The 24088-nt window shown below is 43.1% G+C and overlaps 1 protein-coding gene and 1 long non-coding RNA gene across 3 annotated transcripts in view; one reads left to right on the top strand and one right to left on the bottom strand.

Moving 5' to 3' along the window:
• The window catches only part of LOC140601966 (uncharacterized), a 14268-nt gene extending 13173 nt beyond the window's left edge, over nt 1-1095 (bottom strand). The window contains exon 1 of one of the 2 annotated variants that reach the window (XR_012005023.1): nt 36-1095. This is a non-coding gene — a long non-coding RNA (uncharacterized lncRNA). The remainder of the gene's footprint in view (nt 1-35) is intronic. The other variant, XR_012005024.1, reaches the window with a different exon arrangement.
• Nucleotides 137-24088, top strand: LOC140601964 (uncharacterized). The gene is given in 7 exon segments (XM_072771513.1): nt 137-541; nt 4405-4447; nt 5095-5149; nt 5364-5459; nt 6013-16748; nt 17250-17324; nt 17436-24088. Coding segments are annotated over 7 exon segments (16674 nt in total). The 5' UTR covers nt 137-397; the 3' UTR covers nt 22961-24088.

The raw sequence follows: 24088 nt of genomic DNA, 5'->3' as shown, positions 1-24088 counted from the left end.
TCTAATTTGTGATTTGGGAACATATGACACCATACCTGAACCTCTAAGGAATGACTGGTTCCAGAGAAGATGCTTTAGTGCAAGAGAGGCGACTTGGAGCCTTTGAAATTTGACTCCACATTCTCTACTTTATGACAAGTTGTCCAGCCAAATCCTAGTAGAATTGTAAAGGAGGCTTCCTTGAGCATTGATTGTCAGGACAGAACCCGTGAGCAGGTGCAGAAAAGGGCAGCAGATGGGTATGGCTCAGAGGAGAGAGGCCAGCAGCTCGGACATTGGCTGGGCCCTGTCAGGTTTACCTTGAAATTTCCATTGTGACGTCATATGGGGTCACACACAGCCTTGAGGGAGAGGAGCTGAGAGGAGCATTGGGTTGAGAGGAGCATTGGGTTGAATAATGGCACTGATTTGGGGGCTGGCCATGCCGCCTCCACCGTATGTCAGCCTTCTACTATTATTTGGTTTCCTTGCATGGGGACTTTGGATACTCTTTTCTGGGAAACAGAGCAGGAAGCAGGTGGCAACCAAGACAGACTCCAAGGTATGTAATGCAACCCTCCCTTGAAATTCACTGCTCCCTGTCTCTGCCCCCGAAGCCATGGCAACTCCCACATCTTGGGCCATGAGAGGAACTGGCTGGGGAAAGAGGGGAGTTGAGATCGTTCCTATGCATGTCTTTTCGATAAGTACAAGTCATGCTCGATCCTGTTCCTTTCAGTTTGTTTCAACAAACCTCGAGCACCTATTATATGTGGTAGCATACTAGACATTGAAGAAAAATAAAACACCATCTCCCACCTTTTAGGAGCTCGAGGTGAACTGGGGGAGATGATCAAATGGGTCTGTATATATAATCCAAGGAAAGAGAACGTGATGAGTTAACAGAAGTATAAATATTGCTGCAGACGTTGGAGGTGGAGTGTTTTGAAGCAGGGAGATCTATAAAATGCCTCTGGAAAGCTCGGGTTTGAATTATGCTTCAGAGGAAGGGTAGGGCTTTGAAGGTGGATAGTGTGGATGGAAGAGAGTAGTGAAGACTTTCCTGTTGTAGGGAATGGATTGAGAAAAAGCATGGGAAGTTGAAGAGTGTTGGATGTGTTTGTAGAGAGGACACCTATGAGGATGGAGCGTAGAATAGGGAGCCTAATGAGAGAAAATTTTAGAAAATTGGTAGAGATGACATTGTAGAGGGCTTTGAATGCCAGGCTGAATGCTTCTGATAAATATTATTCCCATATGCAATTGAAAGATGACAGAGGGGTGAGAATGGGGAAAATTAACAAGGCAGGAAACCACAAATGTTGGAGAGGATGTGGAGAGAGGGGAACCCTCCTGCACTGTTGGTGGGAATGTGAACTGCTACAGCCACTCCGGAAAACTGTGTGGAGGTTCCTCAAAGAGTTAAAAATAGATCTGCCCTACGACCCAGCAATTGCACTGCTGGGGATTTTCCCCAAAGATACAGATGCAATGAAACGCCGGGACACCTGCACCCCGATGTTTCTAGCAGCAATGTCCACAATAGCCAAACTGTGGAAGGAGCCTCGGTGTCCATCGAAAGATGAATGGATAAAGATGTGGTTTATGTATACAATGGAATATTCCTCAGCCATTAGGAACGACAAACACCCACGATTTGCTTCGACGTGGATGGAACTGGAGAGTATTATGCTGAGTGAAATGAGTCAATCGGAGAAGGACAAACATTATATGGTCTCATTCATTTGGGGACTATAAAAAATAGTGAAAGGGAATAAAGGGGAAAGGAGAAAAAACGAGTGGGAAATATCAGAAAGGGAGACAGAACATGAGAGACTCCTAACTCTTGGAAACGAACTAGGGGTGGTGGAAGGGGAGGTGGGCGGGGGGTGGGGGTGACGGGCACTGAGGGGGGCACTTGATGGGATGAGCACTGGGTGTTATTCTATATGTTGGCAAATTGAACACCAATAAAAAATAAATTTATATAAAAAAAAGGAAAATGGCAGAGGGTGCCTGGGTGGCTCAGTTGGTTAACCCTGTGATTCTTTTATTTTTATTGAAGGTTTTATTTATTTATTCATGAGAGACAGACAGACAGACAGAATAGGCAGAGACACAGGCAGAGGGAGAAGCAGGTCCATGCAGGGAGTCCAATGTGGGACTTGATCCCAGCACTCCATCCCTGCACTGGATCCCCGGACTCTAGGATCACGCCCTGGGCTGAAGGCGGCACTAGACCCCTGAGCACCCCCGGGGCTGCCGGAGAGTCTGCCTTTCTAACAAGTTCCCAGGTTCTGTTACTGCTGTTAGGCTACAGACCACTTTCTTTCTTCAGAACAGAAAATTTTATTTTATTACTTAAAAATTTTAATTCCAGTATAGTTAACATACAGTGTTATATAAGTTTCAGGTTTACAATATAGTAATTCAGCAATTCTGTACATTACTCAGTGCTTGTCAAGATAAGTGTACTCTTAATCCCCTGTTTTTACCCATCCCCCACCCACCTCCCCTCTGGTAACTATCAGTTTGTTCTCTGAAGTTAAAGCAAGTTAAAAACAACATGTCAGGGACACCTTTGTGACTCAGCGGTTGAGCGTCTGCCTTCAGCTCAGGGGGTGATCCGGGGTCCAGGGTAAAGTCCCACCTCAGTCTCCTTGTGGGGGTCTGCTTCTCCCTCTGCCTATGTCTCTGCCCCTGTCTCTCTTTCTCTCTCTTTCTGGGTCTCTCACAAATAAATCAATAAAATCTTTTTAAAAATGCAACTGATTTACTGTATTTTGCAACTTCTCTAAATTCGTTTATTAGCTCTAATTGGGTTTTTGTGTGTGTATTCTTAGGATTTTCTGACAACAAGATTATGTCATCTGTGAATAGACATGGAGATAGTTTAACTTTTTCCTTTCCAATTGAGATGGCTTTTATTTTTCTTACCTAATTGCTCTGGTTGAAGTTTCTAGTCCAATATTAAAGAAAAGTAGTGAAAGTGAGTATCCTTGTCTGTTCCCCCCCTTAAAGGCAAAGCTTTCAGTCTTTCACTGTGAAGAATGATATTAGCAGAGGGTTTTTCATAAATACTATTTACTATATTGAGGACATCCCTTCGAACCCTAGTTTGTTGAGTGTTTCTATTTTTTATAAATCATCAGTGAGTGTTGGATTTTGCCAATGCCTTTTCTCCATCAGTTGACATAATTGTTCAGGTTTTTCCTCTTCATGTTATTTCTTAAAGGTTTTATTCATTCATTCATTCATTCATTCGAGACACACACAGAGAGGCAGAGACATAGGTAGAGGGAGAAGCAGCCTCCTCATGGGGAGCCTGATGGGGGACTCGATTCCAGGACCCTGGGACTACAACCTGAGCCAAAGGCAGACACTCAACCACTGAGCCACCCAGGTGCTGCTCTCTTTGTGTTATTAATGTGGTGTATCACATTGGTTTACTTTCTTAGGTTAAACCACCTTAGTGTTCTTGGGAGATCTTACTTTCAACACTTCTGTCCAACATCGGATTGCTTAGCTAAAACATTTGCTAATATTATGAATGAAATTGTATAGACTGTTTTAATATACTCTCAGAGACTGATGTCCTGAATCAAAAGGAAGAAATAAAAATTATTTTATTTGAAGTGGCAACACATATCACTTCTGTCTTTAAAATGATCTGGGGTGTGCCTGGGTGGCTCAGTTGATTAAGTGTCTGCCTTTGGCTCAGGTCATAATCTTAGGATTCTAGGATGGAATAGGTTCTCCACTCAAGTGGGAACCTGCTTCTCCCTATCCCTCTGTTTGCCACTCCCCCTGCTTGTGCTCTCTTCTCTGTCAAATAAATAAATAAATAAATAAATAAATAAATAAATAAATAAAATGACCTGGAACAACTTGGCTTCCACCTATATTTTAGTTTCATCTCTCACTACTTAGCAAAAGTACACCCAACAAATCATGACTTTATAATCTTCTTGGTGATGTTCCCATTGGCTGGAATGCTCTCTCTTTACCTAAAAATCTTCTGGTGATAATTTAAACTCCAGTTCAATTGGCAATTTCTTGAGTAATTTTTTCCTTTTTTCCCAGGCAGTTAACCACTGTCCTCTTTATTCCCTAACCTTTATATTTCTGTTACCACATGATATTGTAACTTAGGCGTTTAGACCTCTGTTTTCCCCAGTAATGGGAGTTCCCAGAATACAGGGATCTCATTTACTTTTGTAGTCCTGGCACCTAACGTAATGCCTAGAAGTTAGTAAGCGCTCATTAGATGATTTATGAATAAGTGAATGGGGTGGTAATTGTTGCTGTGGTTATGGTTACCAACTGGATCAATAATTGTATCTGTAAGACGAAATGTGCTGTTGATAAATTCTCTAACCTAGAACATTTTCTGGTTTTATTTTTTTCCTTTTTGTGCCCCTCTAGACTTCAAGGCAGCATAAATTGAAAAAGATCCAGAAATTCACAGGTCAGAGAGATCTTATACTTTATTCTTTAGCTCAAGGCTAATGACAAATCAACAGTGGGTCTGCTTTTAGACTGTAGACTTTAATAACAGGTAGAGGGAGGGAGGTTGAAAAAGATTGTATAAGTGAAAGAAATGTGCCTATTCTTCCTAACATCTGCAAAGATGCTGAATTCTTTCTGGTAACTTCCAAAGAGATGTAAACTGATTTATAGTTCTTTCTATGCTTCTGTTCCTCATGCTTTCTTTCCTAATTTCCTTTTATGCAAAACTCAAAGTATCAGGAAAGAAATTTGATGAGATCTTTAGTGGGGGAAGTTTCGATACATTTTTCCCCTGCCATAGACGCTGAATAGACTCCTTTGAAGGAAAAAATATGTATTACAGATTTATTTCCCTTACTCCAACTCCCTACTACCGTGATTGTTCCAGCTGTTTCCAATGACTTACATCCACTACATGGTAAAGGTGGCATAGTATATTTTAAAATATAAAAACTTAGACCGACATTACGTCTGAGCTCTATCACTACTTAACTTTATGATTCTGGACATGATTTCACCCTCGATCTCTTCTTTGTAAAACAAGTGGCTTGAACTAGGTGGTATCAATAATTATGATTCTAACAGATTCTTTACCTCTGCTCCCAGCTTCCCAGTGGGAAGAAAATCTCAGAATGGGTTGCTCTGAAGCTAACCTGACAAAGTGAGTAAAATTGATCGTCACTATTTATTCTTTCTTTCTTCAGCCTACCCTACTGATAAACCCTGTAAAGTTAGGAGAAAGATACCTAGTACTGTTTTACTTTTCTGACTGTGATAGTAGTTTCCTTTCTAACTTAAGCCACTCTTCTTATTGGTTTCCTTATTAGTACTTTTAATATCACTTCAATTACACTGACACACTCTGTTGTATCCAGCTTTTCAAGACTCCCTGTGGGATGGGCCCAGGAATATATACTCTGGTCAATGAACAGAAGTCTTCAACAGATCTTCAAACATCTGGAATGCACAAGGTCAGGGAAGGTAGTTTCTGGGTGGGGGTTGAAAGTGATGGAAGTTTTTGGTATTTTTTTTTTTTTAGGTAAACTCTACCCCCAATGTGGGGCTCAAACTCACAGTCCCGAGATCAAAAATTCCATGCTATACTGACTGAGGCAGCCAGGTACCCCCAAGCTGGTAGAACTTTTAAGAGAGAGGAAGGAAGGGACTGAAGGGAAGAAGGGTTATAGAGAGGGAAGGAGGGGAGGGAAAGAGAGAGGGAAAAGCGAGATTGTTAGTTGGTTGGTTGGTTAGTTTTGATAGTGGGGATAAATTCTGAGTTCAAAGGTTTAAGAACAACTGGTTTATGAATCATTTCTGATTGCAGTGGAGACAATGGCCTCCCTTTCCTCCTGGTAGAGGAATTCTTTCTATAAGTAATTGAAGTTGGGGAAAGCAACCTCTTTTGTTGTTGTACTCCCTCAGGTCAAAATATTTTACATTTGAAATGGCCATTATCTTTCCCTTTTCCTACTTTTCCTACCTTCTCCTGCTTCAAAGCAAATGGAATTTTTCTTTATTTCTTAGATCAAGTCTTATGCACTCGTGTTTGCAAGAATCTTCGGATATGATTTCTTCCTCCACCTCCTCTGTGTTTGTGTCTCAGGAGCCTGTTCTACCCTGTTGTGGCTGTAAGAAGGCAAAACATTCTACTGATCACAGCATCTCCTCTGGATCATTATGCAACAGCTCCAGCCTGTCACACCCTTCTGTCATTTCTGAAGGAACAACCTGTCAACTCCAGAGCCTTAGTTTACCTACTTTACCCAAAAACCAGTCTTCTGTGCTCAGGAACCAAGGCACATCCCTGCCCCCTTTTCAACTCTCACAGCTTGGGAAATCAAATCTTTTGGAGGATTTGGCAGCTCTTTCACCATTAAGGTCTCAAAGCTCTTTTATCAGCTCTGTTTTTGAATCCCCAGATCTCTGTCAACAAGAACAAACAAAGAATGGGAGAGGGAGCAAGAGTCATTTGACATTGGATCATGGGTCAAGTTCTATCTGCAAGGCAAGACCACGATTCTCAGGGCGGGCTCCACTCCAGCTCTCTCCTTTGGCTAGGTGGAAGTTAGAAGGACATATGGCTTGGAAGGTTTGTACTTTGAAGGAACAAACAGTTCCTCTGCCTGTGAAGGAATCATGGGAAATGCTGCATTATTTAACTGAGGCACGAGGAGGAGTAGTCCCTGAACCAGAGAAACCTCAAATGCAGGTATCTATGCCTACCCATCAAAGCACTGAACAAAGTATCAACAATAAATCCCCAAACTGTCCATCATTCCAGCTCCATGTGAATATTGGAGTGGAATCTGGATTGAATAGAACAGAAACAAAAATTTCACAGTCACTTATCCCAGGTAAGCTGTCACAACTGGGGGATGGCCCCCAAATCGTTGAATCCAGGCCCTTAGTTACATCACTGGGCACTCCACCTCCCAAAAGTTTAGGAGTTGACATAGTTCAAGGGGAAACCAATTTCCTGCAGAAGAAGCCAAAACACATCCTAGAGCTTAGTATAGAGCAGAGGGTCATAGGTCTTCCGGAAAAAAGGATGCAGCAGCATGAGACCCAAGTGACTAAAGTGGAGTTGGCCCCAAGGCTATCATATCAAGTTACAGATAGCATAAAGGTAACTCCATTGGCATTACTTCAAGTCATGGATTCAATGGGGATCATCCCAGAATCACATTCACAAGTGACAGAATCTGTGGGTTTGTTCCCGCAGCCACCAGATGAAGTTGGGAAACCAGACGAAACGATGAAAAGAGTGAGTGTAAGCACAAAACCATCATATCAAATCACTGAATCAGTGGAGGTAACATCAAGTACTCAGCATCAAGTTATGAAATCAAAGATGACCTCCAGATCACCAAATCACGTCACAGATAATGTGAAGGTAACTCCTGTAGCATTGCTTCAAGTCATGGATTCTATCGGGATGATTAAAAAATCACATTCACATATCATAGAATCAGAGGGAATAACCCCAAGAACACAGTATCCAGCCATGGAGTCTGGGGATATAAACACATCGTTGGATCATGAAGTCATGCCACCAGGAGAGATAGGTCCACAGGTAGGACATGAAGTTGTGGAAACTGTGGAAATGACTGTAGGGCCACAGTTTAAAGTTGCTGAATCCGTGGACATAACCTCAAGGCCACAAAATCAAGCCATAGAACCATTGAACATTCCTCCAGGACCAGTGTGTCAAAACACAAGATCCCTGGAAATGATCTCCACTCCATTGCATCAAGTTACAGATTACACAAAAGTAACTCCAGTGGCACTATTACAAGCTGTGGATTTCATGGGGATAATTCCATCAGCACAGTCACATGTTATAGAATATGGAGATTCACAGTCTAAAATTGCAAAATTGACCCCAGGAGTGACTCAACCAGATGGTTTGACTTCCGGCTCTCCTACTACTATTGGTTCACCTGGAGTTGTAGAAACTGTGGGTTTACCTCCAAAGCCACCACCTAAAGTCACAGAATCAGTAGGGGTGATTCCAATGCCATCACATCAATCCGTACATTCTCTAAAGGTAACTCCAGTAGCCCTGGGGTCACCCATGGGAATGATCATAGCATCACAATCACAAATTGTGGAAACTCCGGATTTGACCTCAAGGCCAGTATCTCAAGTCAAAGAACCTCTGGAGTTGACCCCTGGGTCATGGATTCAGGTGCTGGACTCTGTGGGGATGACTCCACAACCATATCATCAACGCACAGAAACTATGGCATTAACCCCAGGCCTATCTCATCAAGTCATAGAGTCTTCAAGGATGACCCCGTGGGATCAAATCTTAGAACCTTCAGAGATGAGTCCAAGGCAAAGCCACCAAACTATAGAGACTAGAGGGTTGGCCTCTGATCCCACAGTCACAAATCTAACTGAGTTGACACAGTCACCTCATCAAATAATGGAATCTTTAGGTACAGTCCCGAGGTCACTGGGTCAAAGTACAGCATCTGAGGGAATGAATCAAGAGCCACTGCATCAAGTCACAGATTCTGCAGTATTGACCACTACATCACTACTGCCAGATGTAGAATATTTGGGGGTGAAGCCAATGCCACAGCTTAAGGTTGTGGATTCCATGAAGTTATCCCCAGGATTACAAAATGTAAAACCTATAGACGGAACCTCAGGTTCAATCCCACAAATGGCAAAATATGGACAGTTGATCCCAACTGTGAACTCCATAGAATCGGCCCCAGAACTTCAACTGCAGGTTGTAAACTCTGATGGGTTGGCACCCATTCCACTGCTGGAAAGTGGGAATTCTGTGCAGTTAGCCCCAACGTCTCAGCTTCAAGGTCTGCAATCTATTCGTTTAACTCTAGGAACACAAGAACAAAGTGGAAAATCTGCTGAGTTAGCCCCAGCACCACAGTTACAGAATAGGAAATCAATGCAGTTGACCTCCAGTCCACAGTTGCAAGGTCTGGAATATGTTCATTTGGCCGTGCCACCAGAGTTTCCAGATATAAAAGCTGCGGAGTTGACCCTAAGACCACTACAGGAAGACATGAAATCCATGGAGTTGGCCCCAGAGCCACGGTTACCTGATGAAAGACCAGAGGAGATAGCTCCAGCACTCTTACTTAAAGATGTGAAAATTCCTCGAATGGTAGAATGCAGAAGGTTGATTCCTACAACACAGGTGGAAGGTATGAAATACGAGGAGCCGATTTCAGGGGCACGCATTCGAGCAGTGAAATCTGCAGAGCTCAACCTCAAGCCAAATCATGAAGCCATAGATCCCGAAGGATTGACTCCATGGCATCAAGCTTTAGAATCTTCAGGAATGATCACAGAGCCAGGATACGAAGGAGCAGAAGCAGAGTTGACCTCTGACACTTGTCACCAGAGGAAAGAATCTATGGAGTTGAAACAATCATCTTTAGGAAGTACTCCAAGGCCATTGAGCCAGACTTTAGAATCTATGCAGATGAACTCAATGCCATTCCAAGGTGCTCTTGAGACAATGCTCCAAAGCGTAAAAGCCTTGGAGACTCGGATGTCTCAACACACAATACAAGAATCTCCAGAGTTGGTACCAGGATCAGAGATTCAAGATCTGACCCCAGAAGTGATGAACCCAGAGTCTCAAGGTATGAAGTCTGTTCATCTGAATCTAGGACCATATTCCGAATTTATGAACTATAAGGAGTTGGCCTCAGAACCACAATTTCAAAGTGTGAAATCTGTGCCATTGACCCCAGGACCACGGCCCCAACGTACAAAACCTGAGACGTTGACTCTAGGGCCACTAATGCATGATAATAAATTTGTGGATTTAACTGTACCACTGGAAGCATCTGGGAGGTTAATTCCTGAAACACACTTACATGTTGAATCAAGGAAAGTTACCATGGAACCACACTTAGAAGCAATGAAATCTCTGGGTTCGACTTCTAGATCAAGGCATCAGGACACAGCCTCTGCAGCTTTAGCTTCTGAGATCTGGCCACAAGAGGAGGAATCTGTGAAGTTAATCCCACAGCAAGTCACGGAAACTGCTGGGATGATGCCAAGGCCACATTTTCAAAAGTTTTCAGAGATGACCTTGGGACCAGGCCATCAAGGCACAGAAACTGCGCAGCTGACTTCTGAGGCTTTGCTCCAAATGGCATTAACACAAAAACCAACAGGTCAAGTTATGGAATCTACAGGAATGACTCTAAAGCCACATTGTCAAGTTACCGAGCCTTCAGAGATGCCCGTAAGGTCAGAACATGAAAATACAGAAAATTTTGGGTTGGCATTGCTTCAAGTTGAAAATATCCAGGAGACAATGCCAGTACCACCATATTTAGTACAAGGATCTCCGGAATTGACTTTAGGACCAGGCATGCAATATGAGAAATCAGAGCCACTACTGCAAAATTTGAAATCTGTGATGTCAACCCCTGGAACATCCCCATTAATGGAAGGATCTAAACAATTTATCACAGGAGCAAAACGACATGTTATGGAGTTGACCGCAGAGCCACAGCTCCAGGGAGTAAAGTCTATGCAGCTGAAGCCAGAGCCACAATTACAAGATGTGGAATATGTTAATGTAATTCAACAGCTAGCTACTACTGGAGTGGTAGGATCTGAGAAGCTGGTACAAAAACCAGTACTACAAAGTATACTATCAGAAGACTTGACTAAGGGGGCACAGCTTCAAGGTGTGAAATTGACCCCAGGGCCGCATTTACAAAGTGTCAGATTTTCAAAGTTATCCCCAGGGCCACTTCTTCAAGGAGAAAAACCTGTAGATTTAATCTCAGGATCCCCACATCACAGTGTGAAATCTGATGAACTGACCCCAGGTTCACCAATGCAAGAGATGAAATCCTTAGATTTAACCCCAGGGCCAAACCATCAAAGCCTTATGTCTGTACAATTGACTCCAGAATCACAAACTCAGAGTATGAAATTTGTGAAACAAAACTCAAGACCACGCTTGCAAGATGTCAGATTTTCAGATTTGACCTCAGAACCAAAGCATCAAGGTTTCAAACGTGTGCAGTGTGTACCAGGAACACAGCTTCAAGATATACAGTCCGTAGGATTTGAAACAGAATCATCTTTGCAATCAAACCAAGGGCTCTTGAATGAGAATATGAAATCTCTTCTGCCTATTGAAGGATTACAGTTTCACAGCATGGAATCTATGAAATTGACCAAAGAACTACAGTATCAAGGTGTGAAGTCTCAGGAACGGAATCTAGGACCAAGGCAGCAAGAGGTGAAATTTTCTGAATTGACGTATGGGCCAAAGCTTCAAGGTGTCAAATTTGGGGAGCAAACCCCAGGATCAGTGTTTGAAGGTGTGAATTCTGTGGAGATGAACCCAGAATTAGGGCTTCAATATTCTAAATTAGCAAAGACGTCTTCGGGGCTTCAAGATCTAAAACAGGTGGGGCTTAGCTCAGGGCCATGGCTACAAGATATCAAATTTTGTGATCTGACATCAAGAAGTCAACCTTCCAGTGTGAAATCTTCAGAGTTAAACTCAGGGCCACAGCTACAGCATGTGAAATTTTTTGAGTTGACCCCAAAGCCAAAGATGAAAGGAATCAGATCTATGGGGTTGTCCCCAGGACTTCAAAAGCAAGTGGTCAAGCCTGAGGTATTAGTACCAGAGACATTGTTTCAAGGCATAAAACATTTCGTGGTGGGCCAAATGTCTAACTTGGAAGGTAACGGTCCTTATAAATTCATCTCACAACCACAGAAACCAGATGCAAAATCTATGGAGTTGACTCCTGAGTCACAGTTGCCAAGAGTAAACTATTCTGAGTCGACTAGAAGACCACATTTACAAGCTATAAAATCTTCTGAAATGATCCAAGGGCCACACGTGGGAGGTGTGAAACCAATGGAGCTGACACCAGGCTCAAAACGTCAAGGTTTAAAATCTGAGTTGTTGATCTCAGAGCTGAAAGATGTGAAATCTGTGGCCTTAGCTACAGGACAGTGTCTAAAAGGTATGAAATCTATGTTGTTAACCCCCAGTCCACAGCTGGAAGGTGAGAAATCTATGGAGACAACCACAGTGCAAGGGATAGAACATGTCAAATCTGTGAAAGACACCAAAGATACTAAGCTTCAAGTTGCAACACCTGACTTGGCTCTGCATGCAAGAATTCAAGAATTCAAAGGAGTGGAGATGGTCCCGAGAACACAACCGCAAGATGTGAAAACCGTGGAACTGAACTTTGGGCTAAAGATGCAAGGTGAGAAACCTGTGCCTTTTGCACCAGGACCATTGCTCCAAAAGTCTGAACCGCAAGATGTGAAACCTGAGGAATTGACTTTAGAGCCACAAACGCAAGATAGGAAGGTTGTCGACAGTACCCCATGTGGAAAGCATCAAAGCTTAAAATCTGTAGAGGAAACTCCAGATTCAGAGCTGCAACATGTGAAATCTGTGAAATTGACCCCACGGGTAAAGAAGCAGGAAGTAAAATCTGGGAATGTGACCAGAAGAGCAAAGTTTCAAGGAGTAAACTCTGTAGACTTAGCCCCAAGCCAACAGTTTCAAGGGATGGCACTCATGAATTTCACTTCTGGGCCAGAACAGGATGGCAAGATATCTGTAATCTCATCAAAGCAGCAATGGAAGAATTCAGAGCAATTGAAGAGAAGGCTTAAGGCAGAAGATGGGATGTCTTTGGAGTTAATTCCAGAACTAAAATTTAAAGGCAGAAAATTAGAAGACCTCAATTTTGAGTTAGGATTTGAAGATATAAAATCACTTGATTGGACTCCTGAATCAAATATTCAAGGTTTAAAACCTAAGGAATTCAAACTTGAACCACAGTTGCAAAGCCTAAAATCTCCTAAGTTGACCCCAGGGCCCCAGTTGCACCAAGTAAAACCCTCAGAGTCAGCTTCAGAGCCACAGCTTTGTGTAAAAACTCTTGAGTTACAACAAGAGCCGCTGCTTGAAAGTATGAGATGTAGTCAGTGGATACCGGGACCTAAGTTCCAAGCCGTGAAATCTGTAGAGTTAAATCTTGGGTCACATTCTCCAGGTGTTAAATCTGCAGGGTTGAAATCCTCGATACAGTTAAGAGATGTGAAGTCATCTGAATTGACTCCAGGGCCAAAACCTCAAAGTGCAACATATACAGAGTTCAACTTTGGGCCACAGCTGCAGAATGTGAAATCCCCTGAGGTGCTACCAGGACCACAGCTGCAAAAAGGGAAGGCTTTGGCATCCACCTCGGAGCCACAGCTTCAAGATGTAAAAACTACTGAGTTCAAAAAAGAGCCACAGCTTGAAACTGTGAGACGTATTCAGTGGATACCAGGACCTGATTTCCAAGCTGTGAAATCTGTAGAGTTAAATCTTGGGTTACAATCTCAAGGTGTCAAGTCTGTAGAGTTGAAAGCTTTGAAACAGTTAAGAGATAGAAGGTCATCTGCGTTGACTCCAAGGCCAAAGCTCCAAGATATACAATCTTCGTCATCACTCCAGGAACATCAGCCTCAAGGTTTCGATTTGAAACCTTGTCTACAGGTTAGAAGTGTGAAATCATGTGACCTGACTTCAAAGTCAAAGTTTTGTGATATAAAATCTATGACATTCAAATCTAGGCTTTGCTTGCATGATAGGAAATCTACTAAATTGACTGCAGGACCAAAGCTTCAAGAAGTGAAATCCTTACAGTCATCCCCAAGAGCACAGCTTCAAGGTGTGAGGTCTCTAGTGCTTGCGCAAGAGCCACAGCTTCCTGACACAAAATCTGGGGTATTAAGCCAAGTGTCACAATTACAAAGTGGTACAACTATAGAGCTGAACTCCCCACGACACTTGAAAAGGATGAAGTCATCTGAGCTGACTCTTCGGACAAAGCTTCAAGGTGTGAAATCTGAGAATTTCAACTCTGGGTCACAGTGGCAAGATCTAAAATCTTCTAAGTTATCACCTGAGACAAAGTCCCAAGATATGACATTTATTGAGTTAAATCCAAGTTCCCAGATGGAAGGCATAACCTTTTCTAAACCGACTGCAGGGACAAAGATTCAAGGTGCCAAATTTACAGATTTGTTTGGGTCATCGTTACAAGGTGTGAATGCTGCTGAGGGGACCTCACAGTCAAAGCTTCAAAGTGTAAAACATAAAGAAAGCGACCCCAGTCCCCAGACGCAAGTTGTGAAATCCTCGGACCTGAACCTTGGATCAGAGCTTCAAAATATGAAACTGGCGTCCAGCCCTGAGCCACAGTTTCAAGGAGAGAAATGTTCTAAGTTAATCTCAGAAACAGAGTGTCAAGATGTGGAATCTGTGAAGTTCAAACCTGGGCCACAGTTGAGGGGTATGAAATCTTCCGAACTGATATCAGGGACAAAGCTTCAAAAGGTGCAATCAGTGGATTTCAAGTCAGCCCCACAGTTACAAGATATGAAACCTTCTAGGTTGATCATGGGCATAAAGCTTCAAGACATTAAATCTACGAATTTCAAGTCTGGACCACACTTGCAGGATGTGAAGTCTTCTCAAGTGATCCCAAGGGAAAAGCTTCAAGGTATGAAATCTGTAGAACTGAAACCTAATCCAAAGTTACAAGGTGAGAAATCTTCTGATTTGACCCTGGGGAGGAAGTTTCCAGCTGTGAAATCAGGCCCACAGTTACAAGATGTGAAATGCTCTGAGTTGATCATGGGTATAAAGCTTCAAGATACAAAATCTACGGGGTTCAGTTCTAGATCACACTTTCAAGGTATGAAGTCTTCTAAAGTGATCCCAGGGTCAAAGCTTCAAGAAGTGAAATCCTCTGAGTTCAACCATGGTCCAAAGCTACAAGGTGGGAAATCTAATTTAACCCAGAAGAGGAAGTTTCAAGGTATGAAACCGGTGGAGTTCAACCCTGGACCACAGAGACAAGGTGAGAAATCTGATTGGATACCTGAGTGCAGGCTTCGAGATTTGAAATCTGTTGAGTTAAAACCTGTTCCACAGTTACAAGGTGTAACCTCTTCTGAGTTGGCACCAGAAACAAAGCTTCAAAGTGGAGAATCTGTGGAGTTCCTTGCCAGACCCATGCAGCAAGATATGAAATCTCTTGAATTGACTCTAGGTGCAAAGGTCAAAGATGTGAAATCTTTGGGGTTTGGGTCAGCCCCAGAGTTACAAAACAGGAAACTGCATATGTTGACACCAGGGGCACACCTTCAAGGTGTGAAATCTATGAAATTCAACCCCGGGGCAAAGTTGCAAGGTGCAAAATCTCCTGAGTCCATAAACCTTCGAATAATGAAAACGACAGAAGTCAAACATGACCCAGAATTTCAGGTTGCAAACCCCTCTGAGTTAGCCTTGAAATCAAAGACTTGCAGTGTGATATCTTCCGAGTTCAAAGCTGGGAAACAGTGGCAAGAAGAGAAATCTTGTAAGTTGAAACCATGGCCAGAGCTTCAAAGTATGAAATTTATGGTATACAATCCTGGACCACATCTGCAACATATAAAATCTTCAGAATTATGCAAAGAGACAAAGCTTCACGATGTGAAAGCTATGGAATTCAATCCCGAGCAGCAGTTGCAAGATGTGAAATCTCCCGAGTTAGGCAAGGGAACAGGTATGCTTCAAGGTATGCAGTCTTTTGAGCTCAATCCTGGGCCACAGCTACAAGAGATAAAATCTGAGTTGTGCACAGATGTGAAGCTTCCATATGAGCAATTTCTGGAATTCAAGCATGAGCCTAAATTACAAGGTGGGAAATCCTCTGAATTGAATCCAGGGCCACAGCTTCAGTGTACAAATCTTGTGGCATTCAGCACTGGGCCACAATTGAAAGGTGTAAAATCTGAGTTGAACCCTCAGCCGGGGCTTCAAGGTATAAAATCTCAGGTGTTCTGCCTTGGGCCACATGTGCAAGGTGTGAATTCTTCTGCATTTATTTCAAACCCAAAACTGCAGTGCGTAAATTCTTTTGGATGCAACCCTGAGCCACCTTTGCAAGGTATAAACCCTTCTGAATTAACTTTAGCTTCAAAACTTCAAGGTATGAAGTCTTCTGAAGTGAGTTCAGGGACAGAGATTGCAAGTGAGACATCTATGGTGTTCAACCCTGACCGGCATTTGCAAGATATGAAATCTGAATTGATTCCAGGGTCGAAGTTTCTAGGTGTTGCACCTATGGAATGCAACCCTGGGCCACAGATGAAGTGTGTAAATTCTTCTGAGTTGAATGCAGAGCCAAAATTACAATGTGTAAATTCTATGGGGTGCAAACGTGGGCCACTTTTGGAAGGCGTACAGTCTTTTGGGTTGACTTCAGGGACAAAATGTCAAGGTATGGGATCTGAGGTGAATCCAGGGACTAAGAAGCAAAGTGAGACATCTGTTGTGTTCAACTTGGAATCACATTTGCAATGTTTGAAATCTGAATTGATTCCAGGGTCAAAGTTTCTAGGTGTAGCACCTATGGAATGCAACCCTGGGCCACAGGTGAAGTGTGTAAATTCTTCTGAGTTGAATCCAGAGTCAAAATTACCATGTGTAAATTCTACGGGGTGCAAACTTGGGCCGCCTTTGCAAGGTATACAATCTTTTGAGTTGACTTCAGGGATTAAATGTCAAGGTATGGGACCTTTTGATTTGAATCTGGGAACAGAAGTTCTAGGTGTAAAATCTGTTATGTTCAACCCTATGCAACATTTACAAAATGTGAAATGTGAATTGACTCCAGGGACACAGTTTCAAGGTATAACATCACGGGAGTTCAACTGGGGCCCACAGCTGCAAAGCATGAATTCTTCTGATTTGAAACCAGGGTTAGAACTTCAATGCATAAATTCCATAAAGTTTAATCCAGGGCCACAGATGCACGGCACAAAGCCCTCTGAAACTAACCCTACATCAGAATATCAAGGTACAAAATCTGTTCTGTTCAATGCTGGAGCATATTGGCAAGGTGTAAAATCTTCTGAGTTAATTCCAGGGACAAAGTTTCCAGAAATCCAGTTTTTGGAGAATCACTGTGGGTCACAGCCACAAGTTGTACAGTCGGTGTTCACTTTAGGCTCTCCGTTAAATGGTATGAAATCTGTGTTATTTTTACCAGAGCCACTGCTGAACGATGTAAAGTCGGTGGAGATGAACAAAGAGCCACTGCTTTGTGGTGCAAATTCTGTGAAACTGATTTCAGGCTCCGAGCTGCAAGACTTGAAATGTGAGATGTTTGCACTAGAGCCATGTTTAAAAAAAATGAAATATGTGGAGTTAAATCCAGGGCCACATCCTCAAGGTATGAATTCTGAGGAGTTGCCCTCACACCTTAGACAACATAGTGTGAGATCTGTGGTGTTTGCACCAAAGCTGTGTTTTCAAGATGTGAAATCTCTGGAGTTGAAACCAGGACCGCAAACTCAAAATGTGAATTCTAAGGATTTGAGTTCTTGCCTCTGGCAGAAATCTGTGATGTTTGAATCAGAGCCACGTTCTCAAGATGTGAAATCTTTGAAATCAAACCTATTGCCACATTGTCAAAGTGCTAATTCTTTAGGGTTGTCAACGTGCCTCAAGTCACCACATGCTAACTCTGAGGCCTTTGCACCAGAGCCATGTTTTCAAGATATGAACTCGGTAGAATTGACACCAGGGTTCCAACAGCAAGGTACGAATTGTCGAGAGCTGACTTCAGGATGGCAAGGTATGAAATCGGTGGTGTTGGCACCAGAGGCAACTAAAAAGTTTGCACCAGGACCATTGTTGACTAGCGTTAAATTTTCGGATTGGTCTCCGGAATCACAGCAACGAGGTGAGAAATCTTTGGAGTTTACTCCAGATCCAAAGTTGCAAAGTATAAAACATGTGAAATTGTCCTCAGCCTCTCTACAGCAAGATACAAAATCTGTAGAGTTAGCACCGGGGGCACTGCTTCAAGGAACAAAAGCTGAGATGCTAAATCGGAAAAGAAGCTATCAAATCACAGACTCTGAGATAATCCCTAGGCCAGGGCATCAGTTTGTAGAATGTGCAGAGATGATCCCGACACCAAAGCATCAAGTCCCTAAATCTATGAATTTGATTTCAATACCAGTTTATCACATCACAGAAAGGTTGGCACATCAAGGCAATGAAACCACAGAAAAATCTGTGGAGTTGACCCCAAAGCCAACAAGTAAAGCCATGGATTCTTCAAGAGTGCCTCTAAGGCTAGATCTTCAAGTACCAGAATCTGTTGATCTGACTCCAGTGCTAAGGAATCAAGGTTCTAAATCCTCGAAATTAACCCTAAAGAAAAGCTACCAAATCCCAGAAACTCTAGAGTTGCTCTCTGAGTCACGGCCTCAACTTAGAGATTTGAGAGAGTTACATACAAGGCCACTGCAGCAAGCTGTAGGATCTGAAGAGATTACACTAGAGCCCAGGCATCACACTACAGAAACTGTGGGATTGACCTCCAAGGCAAGGCAAAAAGGGAAGGAATTCCTCAGAGTGACCCCAAAGCCAGTAAGCGAAACCACTGGATATTCAGAGAGATGTCCTAGGCCCTATCCTCAAGCACTAGAATTTGTGGAGGTGATCTCTGAGAAAAGACTGCAAAGAGGAGAATCTGAGGCACTGATTACAAAGTCATTGCATCATGTTCCAGAATCTCCAGAAATGACATCAGGGCTAGGATATCAAGTTCCTGAATCTGTGGGTTTAACCTCTAGGCAGTGGCTTCAAAGGAGACAATCTTTAGCGTTGCTCCAAAAGCAAACAGGTCAAGCTGTAGGACACACAGAGTCTGTAGAGCTCACATCTGAGACATGGCAGCCAGGGGATGGATCAGTGGGGCTACCACAGTCACAGAATCAAAGTATAAAATATTCACAGAGAGCTCCAGGAGTACGGGCTCAAATTACAGAAGTTATGAGGATTAGTCCAAAGCCACTAGATCAAGTCCCAGGATCCACAAAGACACAGCTTCAAGCTGCGCTCTCAATAGGAATAACCCCGGGAGCCCCCCAAAAAGTTACTGAGTATGTGAAAGTGACTCCTGGGCCACCACTTCAGGTTGTGAAGTCTGTAGCATTAACCCCAGGGCCAGCCTTTCAAATGATAGACTATGTTCAGCTGACCCCAAAACTGCAAGATGTGAGACCCTCTGAGTTTACCTCAGAGCTGTGGTTGCAAAGTGTAAAATCTAAAGAATTAACCACAGAGCCAACACACCAAATTTTGGACATAATGAAGTTGACAGGCTTTCAGATTGTAAAGACTGTGTTAATCCCATGGCCACCACTTCAAATTGTAAAATCTGAGGAGTTAGCACCAGGGCCAATTCCTCAGGTTGTAGAACCAATAGGAGTAGCATTAGGATCAGCGATAGAAGTAATAGATTGCTTCAATCTTCAAGAAATGGTAGAACCCGTGGAATTAACTCCAAGGCCAAATACCCATGTGAAATCTGCAGAATTACTCTCACAGCCAGCATGTCCCTTTGAGGAGCCTGCAGTGTTCACTCATGAACAAGGGCTTCAGGCTGTGAAAGCAATAGGGATAAAAATAAGGCCTCCTCAAATGATGAAATCTGAGGATTTGAATCTACGACAGGTATATCAGAATAGGGAATGTGAGGATTTTACATCAAGAGAGGAGTTACAAATAGGGAACTATTTCTCTAGATTTCTCCATAACTCTTCCAACTCCCTCATCACAAGTTCTGGTGAAACAGAATTCGGAAGCCTTTGTGATTTTGAGGTGCCAGAAGTATCAAGGGCCTTGGATATAAGAAACATTGGGACAGATATTTTTCAGCCTGAAGAGTCCTTTATAGACCCTACTATGATACAATCTTCAACTCTTCCCTTTTCCCTTCACAATCAACTCTCTGATAAGATAGCTAACATTGTAGAAACTCCACATTTTGAGATCTCAGGAGTGGGTGTCATATCTAAGACGACTGACAAGAAGCAGGTGGAAGAGCTAGGGAACTCACTCCAGGGCCTATCCCAACATCCACCACAAAGCTGGAGATCACCACCTAGGACATTCCACTCAGGCTCAAGAATTCAAAGAGGCCTTACCAGCTCTGTCCTGGGCAGACAACAGAACGTCTGGGAGAATCACTCCTGGAGACAGCGACTACCTCGAAAATATCTCTCCAATATGCTAATGTTGGGGGATGTCTTGGGAACCACGATGGAAAGGAAGCTTTGTTCTCCAACATCTTTAATGGAAAGAGCCACTAGAGATATCCGTCAATCTATCCAGAATTTATTTGGGGTTCCAGCTGAACTGATGAAGCCTTCCCAGAGTCTGCTAGAGAAAGGTCGAGGTGTTATTCTTCAGCCTTCAGTGGCCAGAAACTACATTCAGAGGCACACTTCATGTCGTGGTCACGAGCAAAGAACAGCCTTAAGAATATGGACACGTAGCTCCATGTCCTCCATAATACAGCAATATTCTGGGACTAGAGTGAGATTAAAGAAAAGTTCAAAGCTCACTGATATATCCCAGGACATCTTTCAGCACATACCATTCAGCACATCAGAGGGCCAGCCTCCTGCCCCAGTACAGCTAGAGTCTTCCTTCAATATAGTTTTCACCAGGAAAGATTCTGTTCCAGTGGAAGAGAGTGAGAACTCTTTGAGTTTTGAGTCCCAACACAGTCTCAAGCCAAGTTATCTTCCCCACCAGGCCAAGACTGACTTCTCAGAACAGTTCCAGTTGCTACAAGATCTGCAGCTAAAAATAGCAGCAAAACTGTTAAGGAGTCAAATACCCCCAAATGTACCTCCGCCTCTAACTTCAGGTCTGGTTTTAAAATACCCTATCTGCTTACAGTGTGGCCGATGTGCAGGATTTAATTGCTGTCATAAATTACAGGGCACTTTCGGACCTTACCTTCTTATCTATCCACAGCTCCACCTTGTACGCACTCCTGAGGGCCACGGAGAGATTAGGTTGCAACTTGGCTTTAGGTTGCAAACTGGGAAAAGACCCCAAGTCCCAAAGTACCACAGAAGAGACAGACCCATCACACCACGAAGTCCTATATCACCATCGCTAAGGTCAGCGAAAGTCTATACTCGAGCTTCCAAGAGTCCTACTTCTTCTACGATATATTTCCAGTCTGGATCTTCCCAGTCTCCTTCTCCTGTACGAGTCCACATCAGGCGAAGGCAGTATAGAGGCCCTGACCTAGTAGGAAAGACAGAAATTAGAAAGCCGGGGCTCTATGAATTTAGTCAGGTTCACTCTCTACCAGAGAGTGTCTCTGAAAGCAATCAGAATGTAAAATGGGCTAAAAGGAAAACCAAAAAGACCCATAATCCAAAATACCCATACCCAATGAAAAGAATCACCAAGGGAAGCAGAACACAAAACACAAAACTCTACACAAACGGTAGAAGCATAATACAGAGTCCTTCTAGGGAATTACCAGCCCAGGTAAGAAGCAAGAGGACTGGAACATCTCAAACTACCTCTGCGTCTTTAAGAAGACAATCTAAGAAATCCTCCCAACCCAAATTCATTCAACTGCTTTTTCAAGGCCTAAAGCAAGCATTGCAGACAGCACACAGAATTATGACTTCTGCTGGGCAGAAGCCCGTGGACAGGCCACGGCCAGACCATTCGTGGTCAAGCAAAAACCAGCATCTAAAACAAAGAGCCAGAAATGATTACCTATCAAGAGATATCAAAAGAGACAGGATGTCAGTTGTTAAGGTAAAGCCAGTAGACATAACCACTAAGCAGAACATGTTATGGGAAGAAAGAGAGCAATTCAGATCAGCTCAACCACCAGAAAGAGATAGCTCTTTCCAACTCAGACGTACCCAACTGCCTAAGCCCATAGTTTCCCAAGGAAGTGCCGCTTTCAAAACCAGTTCACTTGGACAGCCTATGGGTATTGTTCAAAATGACTCTAGCAGCAAAGGTAAGAAAAAGCTCTACAGAAGTGAAATCTCTAGCCAGGAGTCCAAGAACTCCAAAACAGGAACCGGAGTTCAAGTCGGAGGGAGAAATCTACATGGTTCACCTCACAGAACCTCACACAGCCACCTTAAAGAGAAACTCGCACCCAAGAAGCAAAACCACAGCTTCTTAAGGGAGAGAACCCCATATAATTCCTCTGTAAGGAGCCATCGCAGTCCCTCTGAGAGGAGATGTCGCAGTCCCTCTGAGAGGAGCCATCGAAGTACTTCTCAGAAGAGCCATCACATTCCCTCTGAGAGGAGCCATCACAGTCTGTCTGAAAAAAGCCATCACAGTCTCTCTGAGAGGAGCCATCAAAGTGCCTCTGAGAGGAGTCATCGCAGTCTTCCTCAAAAGAGTCATCACAGTCCCTGTGAGAGGAGCCATCACAGTCTTTCTGAAAAAAGCCATCACAGTCCCTCTGATAGGAGCCCTCGTAGTCTCTCTGGAAGGAGCTATCACGGTGCCTCTGAGAGGAGCCATCGTGGTCCTTCGCAAAAGAGCCATCACAGTGCCTCTGAGAGGAGGCATCACGGTCCTTCTCAAAAGAGTCATCACAGTCCCCCTGAGAGGAGCCATCGAAGTCCTCAAAAGAGTCATCACAGTCCCTCTGAGAGGAGCCTTCGAAGTCCTCAAAAGAGTCATCACAGTCCCTCTGAGAGGAGCCTTCGAAGTCCTCAAAAGAGTCATCACAGTCCCTCCGAGAGGAGCCATCGCAGTCCTTCTCAGAAGAGCCATCACCGTCCCTCTCAGTGGAGCCATCGCAGTCCTTATCAGAAGAGCCATCACAGTCCCTCTGAGAGGAGCCATCGCAGTCCTTCTCAGAAGAGCCATCACCGTCCCTCTCAGTGGAGCCATCGCAGTCCTTCTCAGAAGAGCCATCACAGTCCCTCTGAGAGGAGCTATCACAGTCTCTCTGTAAAGAGCCATCGGAGCCCTTCTGAGAGGAGATGTCGCAGTCCCTCTGAGAGGAAATGTCGCAGTCCCTCTGAGAGGAGATGTCGCAGTCCCTCTGAGAGGAGCCATCGAAGTTTAGGATTAATCTGAGATTTTGTGAGCAATCAAGTACCCTCATTTGACAAGTATTGTAAAACAATCGTTTTTGTTGAAACTTTGAAAAATAAAAGAGACCTAGGGGGAGTGATTTCTTAACCATGTTGATTAATTCCCAAGATGTTAATCATGCTGATCATATGAAGTATTGTTTTTTTTGGTTGTTGTTATTATTGTTTTTAATGTGCTTATGCTTATTCATGAGAAGGGATATGGGTATATCTGAGTCTTACACTGACAGTGATGAAATTCCTATGGTGACAGTTTACTAAGAGGAGTCAGAGGGGACTTGACTCTTATTGGCCTCCTGATACTAGCAAGTCTTCCAAGTAGAGATTTCTCCCATTGTTTTGGATGGTGGGTTTTGGTCCTAGAGTACTGCTAATTCCTGTTAAATTTTTTTTATACTTTTATTGAGGTATCATTGAAGTACAATAGAATGCATCTTTACAGTATACATACTTAAAGCATACAGTATGATCAGCTCTTTTTTTTACATTTTTAAAATTTAAATCAAATTTTCAATATAGATTATAACATCCAGTGCTCATCCTATCAAGTGCCCTCCTCATTGCCCGTCCCCCAGTTACCCTATCCCGCTCCCACCAACCTCCCCTTCCCAAATCCTTGGTTTATTTCCCAGTTAGGAGTCTCATGGTTTGTCTTCCTAATTTTTCTCACTCAATTCCCCTCCCCTTTCCCTTATAATCCTTTTCACTATTTCTTATATTCCATGTATGAGTGAAACCATACTGATTAGCTTTGACATGTGTAAATAACCATAACAGTGTCACTACAGTCACTATCCCTCCTCCAAGTTTTTTTGGGTTCCTTTGTCATCCATTCTTTTCCCTACTCCTGTTCCCAGACAGCACTGCCCTTTCTTTCTGTCACCATACAGTGGTTTGCATGTTCTAGGATTTTATATAATGAAATCAGGTAGTATGTTCTATTTTTGCATGATTTTTTTCATTCAAAATAGTGGTTTTGAATGAGAACTAATTTTTATTGCTGAATAGAATTTCATTATACAAATACCATAATTTGTTTAGCCATCTTCCTTGAGACATTTGGGTTCTTTGCCTTCTGGGAGTATTAAAATAAAGCTGTTCCGAACATCCA

The sequence above is a fragment of the Canis lupus genome, chromosome 12 (assembly GCF_048164855.1).
Source record: "Canis lupus baileyi chromosome 12, mCanLup2.hap1, whole genome shotgun sequence".
Lineage (NCBI taxonomy): Eukaryota > Metazoa > Chordata > Mammalia > Carnivora > Canidae > Canis > Canis lupus.
Note: the sequence above shows the minus strand (reverse complement) of the source record. Positions and strands in the feature narration are given on the sequence as shown.